Below are 10,998 nucleotides of genomic sequence, written 5' to 3' on the forward strand. Positions count from 1 at the left end.
GGGTCTTCTTCACTAGGAAACCGTTAAATCATGTTAAGTTACTACATGCCCAAATATAATCCTTAAGGTGTTAGTGTGTCTAGAGTTTGGAAACATGATCAAAATTGAGCATGCACTGATGAGGAAAACATGTGGCTAAACTAAACTTAAGGAAGCTTTGAAAAACTCAAAAATACAGAAAGCATAGAGAGAGAGAGAGAGAGAGAGAGAGAGAGATTTTTCTTTGTTTGTCAAAAATTGATTGGAGAATCCATTGCAAGTGGTGGCCCCTCCCCCCCCCCCCCCACACACACACACACACACACACAGATTCAACACTATTGTATGATGGTAAAAATTGATTAGAGAATCCATTGCAAGTGGTGGCCTCTCCCTCCCTCCCCCCCCCCCCCCCCCCCCCCCGAACACACACACACATTCAACACTATTGTATGATGGTAAAATTTGGATGGCACATGCACGCTTGTAGAATGTATTAATCTTAGAGAGAGAGAGAGAGACATCATGCTTATGGATTCAAGATTATGTATTACTAATATACTTCATGTTTCTCCCATATCCAGCATATGGCCTGCTCACTCGTCCAAAAGGGGAAGAGATCATGTGTGCGAGGTGGTTCCTCTCACATCGCACATTCAACCGCACAAGGATTAGCATCAAAGGTCAATGCAGCATCATGTGTAAAGAGTGAGGCTCAGGTCCAACATGCAAAAGTGGGGAATGTGGATGTAACCCAGAATCAAGAAGAGGGATCTCCTTCCTGTAAGGAGAGTTTCAGCAGGCGAACGGATGCGTTGCGAGTGCAAGTGCGTGGAGTGCGTGTGCAGGAGAGTGAGCGCTCGGCGTGGGTGGAGCTATCGTGGATAACTATCCATTGTCCCTTATTGTTTTATGTATTAAAGAATAAGGTTAATGAAAAATGGACAGCACCCGACCAGTATGGCATGCACCCTTACAATCTCCCACTTGAAGGCCATAGTGGCCCAAGTGGCCTATTTTAGTACAAACCTGTACAATTGTGAAGCATCATGAGCTTCACCCTACGCCTATCATCTCAATGCAATGTGCAAACCACTTTGTGGATAATCTCTTCATAAGAGCATCTGCATGGTTGTCATCCGGGTGAGCTTTGGCTAACTCAATGCGTTTGCTAACCAAAATATCCCATATCACATGATACCTGACCTCGATGTGTTTCGACTTGGAATGAAACACAAGGTTCTTTACTAATGCAATCGCACTCTGGTTGTCACAATGTAACAATGGAGTCTGGTGTATAACAAGGTCTACCACTATACGAGATACCCATACAACTTCCTTGCTAGCACTAGAAACTGCAACATACTCAGCCTCACTGGTGGAAGATGAAGTACAATTTTGGAGACATGATCTCCAAGAGACTGCCGCTCCAACAAACAAGAAAACATAGCCAGATGTTGATCTCCTAGTGTCCACACAACCCACATAATCCAAATCAATGTATCCAACTATGGATGCATCACTGTTCCCAAAGTGTAAGCACTTGTTGGATGAACCCTTGATTTATCTCAAGATATGCTTCATTGCTTCCCAATGCTTTCTACACGGATTTCCCATGTACTTGCTGACCACTCCCATTGCAAATGCAATATCTGGTCACGTGCTAACCATGACGAACATGAGACTGCCAACTACCTAAGAATATGGCACCTTTTCCATCTCTGCCTTTTCAGCATCCGATTTTGGGGCAATCATTCTTGCTAAGTTTTACATATGCAGCCATTTGGGTATTCAATGCTTTCCCCCCTTGCATGTTAAAACGGTACAAGACCTTGTGCTGTGATAGTTCGAGTATTCCACGCTTACAATCTCTCTTGATACGCATACCAAGAAAATGATGTGCATCACCCAAATCTTTCATGGCAAACTGCTTGCTTAAGGCATCCTTGAGAATTGCAATCTCATCTTTGGACTTTCCAGCTATAAGCATATCATCCACGTACAAGATCAAAATGATGAGGGAGCCATCGTTCAACCTCCTTGTGTATAAGCAGTGGTCCTCTTGGCTCCTTACATAACCTTGGGATTGAATATACTTATCAAACTTGATGTACCACTGCCTTGAACCTTGACTTCGTCCATACAAAGATTTCTTGGGTCTACACACCAATTTTGCTCTTTTTGGCTTCTCATGTTTAATCTCAAAACCTTCTAGCTGCTTCATGTAGACATCTTCTTCAAGATCCCTGTAAAGAAACGTCGTCTTCACATCCATTTGGACCAATTCCATGTCCTCAATGGCTACTAAACCAAGCACAAGATGTAGTGTAGTCATCTTGGCTACTGAAGAAAAAATCTCATCAAAATCTATGCCATTCTTCTGCTTGAAGCCTTTAGCAACCAATATAGCCTTATACTTAGGCTCGGGATCTTCTACCGTGTACTTCTTCTTGTACACCCATTCGAAAGGCAATGCTTGTTTACCCTCTGGTAACTCTATCAATTCCCAAGTCTCATTGGCTAAAATTGAGTTATACTCGGATTGCATAGCTTGCTCCCATTTCAGCTATCTTCCATCTGAATAGTTTCTTTGTAACAAGTGCGCTCATCATAGTTAGTGACTAACACATAGTCCAATCCTGGCTCAAATTGCACAGGGGCATGAGATACACGTGTCGATCTCCTTATTGTTTCATTGCTGGATTTAGCTCTCTCTGGAGTACCACCAATGGTACCAATAGACTGAGTTGGTTTTCCCAAATTTGTTGAGGCTACATCCTCAAATCTTACTTTCCAATATTCAGCCTCTTTAACAAGTTGTCTATGCATTTTAGACTCATTGAATATCACTTGTGAGATGCAAATAAGCTTTCTAGATTCCGGGTGCCAAAGACAATATCCCATCTCTCCATCTGCATCATAACCAATGAAAATGCACTTGTGTGACTTGAGATCTAGCTTCTTGCAAAGTTCTTTGGGAATGTGTGAGAACGCTTCACACCCAAACACACGTAATCTATCGTAAGTTGTCTTCTTGCCAGTCCACATCTCCTACGAAAGCTTGAAATTCAACAGAGTACAAGGCGATCTATTGATGATGTTGTTAACCCTCACGGCTCACGGACACCTTATCACCTACGATGGACGTTGTATTATTTACTTGGTAGAGTCAGGTACCGGGCTTGTCGGTCCAATGGGTAAAGGGTAAGAGTGATCGTCGATGAGAGGCACACTCTAACTGGAACATTCAAGGGATTAGTTGGTTAAGCATGGGCGCCCAAGTGTGAATGGGGCGAGCTCACATAAAAGTCAACTAAACCTAAAATTCACTCATTCTCTCATTTGTGCAATTGAAGAGTGCTCTTGCTCCATCTCCGTCTTCTTCTTCTTCATCTCCTTGTGTGTGTGTGTGTGTATATGCGTGAGAGAGAGAGAGAGAGAGTGCTTGATCAGCATCTCCGTCTTCTTCTTCTTCTTCTTCATCTCCTTGTGTGTGTGTGTGTGTGTGTATGCGTGTGAGAGAGAGAGAGAGTGTGTGCGATCAAGCATTGCGGCGGCACGACGGCTGCGAGGCGGTTGAGCGTGGCGTAGCGGCGTCTCCCTCTTCTTCGCGGCAAGGAATCCTCCACAAAGCAAGCGTGGAGCGGTGAGTGACACACCATCGCCATCTTTGAACTTAATAGTTTAGGCTTGTTGTGTGCTTGGAGCCATTTGTGGCTCACACTGCTACAAACGGAAGCCTGGCTGCCATGCATAATATCCAAAATTGCGCGCTACAAACCATAAAATAATAAATACGCATACCTGGCATATCCACGAGCACGGAATAAAAGATGTACACGAACATAGAGAGATAGAGAGCGAGAGAGAGTAAGCGAGAACGTGCAGGCGCACCTCCTAGAGCGGAGTGCTACGTCGGCATGGCAAGAGAGAAGGGAGGAGAGAAGAGAAGAAAGACACGGGCGTTGGGTGCAATCTCCCCCCGTGCAAGAGTGAGCATGCCCCTCTTGCATGTATTTAATTTATAGAAAAGTTCATGCTCAAAATTGAGTTACATGCAATTCACACTTGGGCATAAAATAGTCATGGCTCATAAAGAGCTCAATGTAACAATTAACAACTGTCTACATCTCAACTTATAACTAAACCATAAATACTAAGGCTTGCCACAAAAAATCCAACGGTGGTAGTTTTATTTCGAATAACTGCTATCGCCTTATTGTCCAGCACGTGCCAATCATTGATCTGCTCACACAACACCCAACAAGTGATCATATTCCACAATTCAAATCAACATTGCAATGCTTCATCAAAATATCAAAAATTTCACAAATATATCATCAAAATATCAATTCCATTACATACCCCGGGGTTGAAAGACAATTGTCCTCAATTGTTACCAAAACCAAACTAGCGACAGTGGTGGCCAGCCACTAGTAGAGTGGTCTAGTAATTTGGTGTTGCTTAGATCGACGGATCTACACCAATGGTCGTGCTGCCTAAATCGGCGGATCTGCACTAATGCTGCCTAAATCGGCGGATCTGCATTTTGAATTCGTGTTGCCTAAATCGGCGGATCTACACTAGTGCTGCCTAAACCGGCGGATCTGCACTTTTAAAATTCGTGTTGCCTAAATCGGCGAATCTACACTAGAAGAGAGGCACTGCCTAAATCGGCGAATATGTGTCTCTAGGTGTGTGGTATGTAAGTATCAAGTGATGGTAGTGCGGACTTAGCGATTGTTCAGAAATCCATTGACACTCTTCCAAAGAATGGTTTTTGTATTTTACCAAATATCTTCTGTACTGGTTTCCTCTGCGGGTAATGGTCATGTCATGATCTAAAATTATTTCGGGAGTCAGAATTTCTTCATCATCCTCAATGAAGGGGGGGTCAGCTGTGGAAGGGGTGTCGGGAATAGGTCCCTTGTGTGGTCTCAACAATCTGACATGGAAGGAGTTGTGTATTTTCCAATGTGAGGGAATGCCCAAGCGGAACGCATTGTCATTTATCTTATGAAGAATTTTGAATGGGCCATAAAATCTAGGGGCCAATTTTACTTTAGGATGTTTTTTTACACTTTTTAAGCGTCGTTTTTCTACTCTAAGCCAAACAAGGTCGTTTTCTTTAAAACGTGCAGGTCTTTGTTTCTTATTGGCTTGCGCAGTGTATCGTTGTTGTGCTCATTTAATGCAAGCTATGGCTTCTTGTAAAATGTGTGTGTGATCTCTTGCTAAAGTGTCAGCCGTAGGGACATCAATGCTAATAGTGGAGACAGGGACAGGGAGTTTCTTTCCATAGACAATTTCAAAGGGTGCACAATTTGTGGAGGAGTGGGGGGTGTTATTGTAAGAAAATTGAAGCATAGGGAGGTGTTGGTCCCAGTTTGCAGTATTTTCAGTGGTATAAGATCGAAGAAGGTCCATAATAGTACTGTTTGTGGCTTCTGTTTGACCATTACTTTCAGGGTGAAATGCAGATGTGAAATCCATTTTAGAGCCTAAGTTTTTGGCTAGGGCGACCCAAAAATGATTGCAAAAGCGTCCATCACGGTCGGAGAGAATGACCTTGGGGAAGCCGTGATAAGGGAAGATGGTTTGGAGGAAAAGCTTTGCAGCCTGTGGTGCAGACAATGTCTTTTTGCAGGGTATAAAATATATGCTTGTTTGCTAAAGCGATCAACTATGGTCCATATCATATCATTATGTGAGGATGTGGTAGAATGTCCCGTGATGAAATCCATGGAGATTTGTTCCCAAGGGCCAGCAGGGATGGGGAGAGGCATCAAAAGACCATAAGACTTACCATGATGACGTTTAACTCTTTGACATATCAAACATTCTGAAACAAATTTTGTGATATCGTGCTTCATTCCAGGCAAAAAAAAATGATCTTGACATGCAATGAGTGTGGATTGAATTCCTTGGTGACCCATATATGGTGGTGCATGCATTTCAGTCATTGCTAGTTCCTTGAAGGGTGTTGTGATGCATAGCTTTTGCTGAAAATAAAGATAACCATTTGCAATGTGTAGTGTTCATAGGGAAGACCATTATTGTGAGTTATTTCAAACCAAGCACGTGAGAAATGTGGATCGTGAGCATATGTGTTAGGCATAGAATGAAAAGATTGCACATCACTCACAGAAATGTGATTCAAATAAACATGCTTGATTTTATCGAAGACAGATGAACGAGTAATAGAGAGTACATTCACTTCAGGTTTTCTACTTAATGCGTCTGCTACTATATTCGCTTTACCTGGTTGGTATTGTATCATAGGATGAAAATTTTAAATAAAACCGGCCCATTGGATATGACGATCAAAAATGGTGGATTGAGTTAGAAGATGTTTAATGGCATGTTGGTCAATCTTGATTAGAACTTCGGAGCCCATAAGATAGTGTTTCCACATGTCTAGAGCGTGGACCACGGCTAGAAATTCTTTATCGTATGTGCTGTATTTGGTTTTAGATGGTTTGAGTTTTCGACTTTCGTAGGCAAGTGGGTGATCATTTTGCATTAAGACTGCGCCTATGCCTGAGCCACTCGTGTTTGTAACAACTACAAAGAAGGGTTGTGTGAAGTCGGGTAATTGTAGGATGGGGGCATGTGTAAGGAGATATTTGAGAGTGTCAAATGAGTTTTGTTGTGTGGGGCCCCAATTGAATGGTACTTTTTGACGGAGTAGAGTGGTCATTGGTGATGCAATGTGTGAGAAGTTTTTGACAAATTTTCGATAAAAGCCTACTAAACCTAAAAAGGATTTTATGTCATGCACGGATTTGGGGGTAGGCCATGTTTTAATAGTGTCAATCTTTTGAGGGTCAAGAGATATACCTTTTTCTGAGACTATGTGGCCTAAATAGTCAATGTGTGTTTGAAAAAATGTACTTTTGTCTGGATTTGCAAACAACTGGTGGTCACGCAGTAACTCAAAGACAATATGCAAGTGATTTTTGTGTTCGTGCTCATCATGACTAAAAATCAAAATGTCATCAAAGAACACAATAACAAAGTCTTGATAATCAAGAAATATTTTGTTCATCATCCTAGCAAAAGTGGCAGGTGCATTTGTGAGACCAAACAATAAGACAATAAACTCATAATGACCAGACCGGGTACGAAATGCAGTTTAAAAATATCGTTAGGGTGCATACGGATTTGATGGTATCTTGATTTCAAGTCAATTTTGCTAATCAGTTTCGCTCCGCGTAAGCGATCTAGGAGGTCGTCTATACGTGGGATGGGATAGCGGTTTTTGACAGTGACCTTGTTTATGGACTAGGAGAACCGGGGCACCAAAAGGGGATGCACTAGGACGGACGAGGCCCTTATCTAGGAGTTCGGTGATATGTTTTTGGATTTCTTGTTGGTGCAAGGGACTATGTCTATATGGTGCTCTGTGCGGAGGTTGTGAGCTAGGAAAAATTTCAATTTTATGATCTAATTCACCACAAGAGGGTGGGAGGTGAGGGGGTAATCATCCACAAAGCAATCATTATACTGTGAGAGGAAATCATTATGTGTGTGAGAGAGAGACGATTGTGTGTGCTCCACTTCAGTAACAAATATCATGTATGCTTTGTCATCCTTTCGTAGTGCACGTTTTGCTTGTGTGTGTGATATCAAGGGAAACATAGCAAGTGATGCATCAACAGAAAGTGAAATAGATTTGCCACTGAAAGTGAAATTCATTGTGTGTGTGCGATAGTCAATTTGTGGATTATGTTGGTGTCAAAAAGGCATGCCCAAAATGATATCGGTGGATTTCAATGGTGCAATTAAAAAATCACGTTGTTCTGTGTAATCACCAATGGTAATTGTGAGAGATTTAATTTCACGTGTGCCATTGTACCTAGTACCTTGAAAAGCACATTTAACTTTGTATGCAGATGGTGTGGTGGTTAAATTCAATTTTCGTACCAATTTTTCAAAAATAAAATCGTGTGTACCATCATTGTGTAAAATAGACACACTTGAATTTTGAATTTTGCCTTTCTGACGGAGCAAAGCATGAATTGAAATTGGCGTACCTGGTACGTGAGGTGGGGTTGCGGCTATCCAATCAGCCATGGCGTCGTCTAGGGGTTCTGATTCATCTTCGATGTTGTGTAGGCAAGCTGTGGGTTGGCGAGGACTGGGTGGACGGTTGTTGGTACAGTTGGCCTCAACATGGCCGTATTGGCGGCATTTGAAGCACCAAACACCATTGCAACATGCGGGGGGGGGGGGGGGGGGGGGGGGGGTTGGGGTGATAATGTGTGTTTGAAATTTGAGGTGCAGTGTGTGTGGGTGGAGTGGTTGGATTGTGTTGTGGGCGATGATTATTTTGGTGACGACGAGGAAAAGGGGGTGGACGGTTTTGTGTGTAATTATTTGTGCGAGGGTTTGAAGTATACCTGTTGAAATTATTACCGTTGCAATTGCGGTTGCGGTTGTTGTTACCTCACTGATTGCGAGGTTGAAAATTGGGACGGTTGTGGTTGTGCGTGTTGCGCACTTCATGGACGATAGAGTTGATTTCTTTCTCAGCATCGTAGGCCAAGGATATAGCTTCATAAAGAGACGCCGGTTTAAGAGAATTGAGTTTTGACTGTATACCGTTGGGAAGACCGTCTTCATATTTGCGTTGGAGAGACTCTGTAGGCACTTCTTCTACCATACGGAGGAGTAGAAGACATTCCCAGAAGCGGTCAGTGTAACAAGAGATGGTGTCTTCTTGCATCCAGGAGAATTTGGCCCAAGCACGACAAGCATCAAGACCAAACTGAGGGGGTAGGAAGGAATCTTTGACCCGCTGTTGAAAATTGTCCCAAGTTGATGGTCGTTCTGCCGTTTCACGAAGCACGCTCCACCAGAGTGTAACTTGACCAGAAAGGTGATTAGTAGCACATTTAATTTTATCTTTTTCAGTGAAAGATTCGCCAGCAAAATAATCGTCGAATTGAGTTAACCAAGATAGCACTCTTTTATCAATTTTGCGACCATCAAACTTGAAAAACGTGAAAGATTTTTGACTTATCGTTGCCTCTTTGCTGGATTCTTGAGCTTCGAACGCAACCTTAAAAATTTTGATCATACGTTCATCTTCGTTGTCGTCTTCGCGTGCTCATTTCTGATCATTTGCGGCAAGGCGTTGATTCACAGTGTCTAATTCCTGTTGAAGCAAGAATACTTGTTGCTCCAAGGTCGGTGCCGAGAGAGGTGAATCACTGGTCCAATTGGAGGGGTCACTCGCGTAGTTTGTCTCCATGATGAGTGGGAAAATTGGTAATCGCGTTGATTTGCTGCAAATCCCGATCCAGGGTAGAAGGTTTGCGGCGAATAAATTCGACTAACGTGATTCCACGCTGTCGAATAGAGTAAAAGAGTTCATAAGCCCAACGCCAGGTAGTGCGAAGCTCACGGTGGTGTAGGGCAATTGCGAGGTTTTTGACGTAGAAGCGATGCAAACGAGTGGGTTTTTGATGATGTAGCGGCGCGCAATCAACGTGTTGCTGGTTGTGAATGCGGCATAGCAGAGGAGGCATATGATTGGAGAAGAACGACGAGAATTACCACCCTGCTAGATAGGTTCGACAAGCTTGGTCTAGGCGAAGAACGGTGATGGCTATCGTTGCGGCTTATTTTTCAATAGAGATGGATACGTCTCGGGGGTCTCTGTTTGGGTAGGGAGATGCGGTCCATTCCATCGAGATGTTGAAGATGATGACACTGTGTATGTTTGTGTGTGTGTCTGTGTGTGTATTAAGCAGCTGCGTAGGATATGTGTGTAGCTTCCCTTTGGTAATCCCTCTCCTCTCTGTAGGGAGTCGGGAGTAAAAAAAGAGAACACCCCCCGAAAAAAACAGAGCCTTTAATGTTCGATTTTGAACGCCATCAGCATCTCGTGGGTGTCGGCCAAGAGCGAAGAGAGAGAGAGAGAGAGACTATGAATGGAGTGAGTTACTGGAGGTGTTCCCTTACTTCAGAACCTCTGCATGGCAATCCAAAAGAAGGGGTCGCACAGTCTGCATGGACGAGGGAATGAATGGGTGGTGATGAGATGCATGAGATGAAGATAGAGAGAGAGAAACAGACCGATATCCAATGGTTGGTATTGCTGGCAGTGATCCCGTGAGGCTGCTATGAAGTCGTTAGGTCTAGTGGTTGGAGGAGAGAGATATGGGAGGATTTTCTGGTCTTCCAGTTGATGAGAAGTGGGGCGGGGTTGTTGAATACGAGAGGGCAAGAGAGAGAGAGCCAGTGAAAGTGTGGTCGGCATGCGAGAGAGAGAGAGAGAGAGAGAGAGAGAGAGAGAGAGAGAGAGAGAGAGAGAGAGAGAGAGAGAGAGAGAGAGAGAGAGAGAGAGAGAGAGAGAGTGGTTCAGCGGAGTTTGAGTGTTGGGTAATCAAAGCCGCCACAGATAAAGGTGAGGGTGAGGGTGAAGTGAACTGGGAGGGGGGAGTAGGTAAGCTATAAAAAAAAGAGCGGTGGATACCGCATGAAACAAATAGCGGGGCAGGCATTGCAGCACGAAGAGTGGAACGGCAAGAGGAAAGCCGACGGAGTCGGGTTGCCTGGTCGCCAGGTTGCGTAGGATCGGCTCAGGGTTTGCTGCGAGCCTTCTGCAGGTAGAAGGGGTGAGGTGGCATCCTGGGCAGACGTGGTGAGGCTGGCGCCACACAGAGACAAAGAGGGAGAGATGACGACGATAAGTAGCCAATCTTTTGCCTTAGGGTAATAATTAAACACAGAGAATACGAGGGTGTTCCCACCAAAAGCAAGCAAGAACCTTGTTAGAGTAACCTTGTACAAATGTAAACTACCCCGTGGACGGAGATAGTTGGTCATGGCGAAACTCCACCGTACGCATGCAATCAAGATGTGATTAGCAATGATATCATGTGATTAAGAAAAATTTGAAGCAAATTGTAATCATAATCATGCGATTAATAAAAATTTGAAGCAAATTCTTAATCATAATCATAATACTTAGGATCAAAGTTTCACTCATCTTTGCATGCGTAGCCTTTG

At 43.5% G+C, this 10,998-nt stretch overlaps 1 protein-coding gene across 1 annotated transcript; it reads right to left on the reverse strand.

Annotated features, from left to right (window-relative positions):
* Positions 1-8,428: 8,428 nt before the first annotated feature.
* Positions 8,429-9,061, reverse strand: LOC147458610 (uncharacterized). The gene has a single exon (XM_086510036.1). The coding sequence runs from the start codon at positions 9,059-9,061 to the stop codon at positions 8,429-8,431; it is 633 nt and encodes a 210-aa protein (XP_086366162.1).
* Positions 9,062-10,998: the final 1,937 nt, after the last annotated feature.

The sequence above is a fragment of the Adiantum capillus-veneris genome, chromosome 4, assembly GCF_014529385.1.
Source record: "Adiantum capillus-veneris isolate H3 chromosome 4, ASM1452938v2, whole genome shotgun sequence".
Lineage (NCBI taxonomy): Eukaryota > Viridiplantae > Streptophyta > Polypodiopsida > Polypodiales > Pteridaceae > Adiantum > Adiantum capillus-veneris.

Coding starts and splice junctions, on each gene's coding strand:
- LOC147458610 (XM_086510036.1), bottom strand. CDS start 9,061: ATGATCAAAATTTTTAAGGTTGCGTTCGAAGCTCAAGAATCCAGCAAA.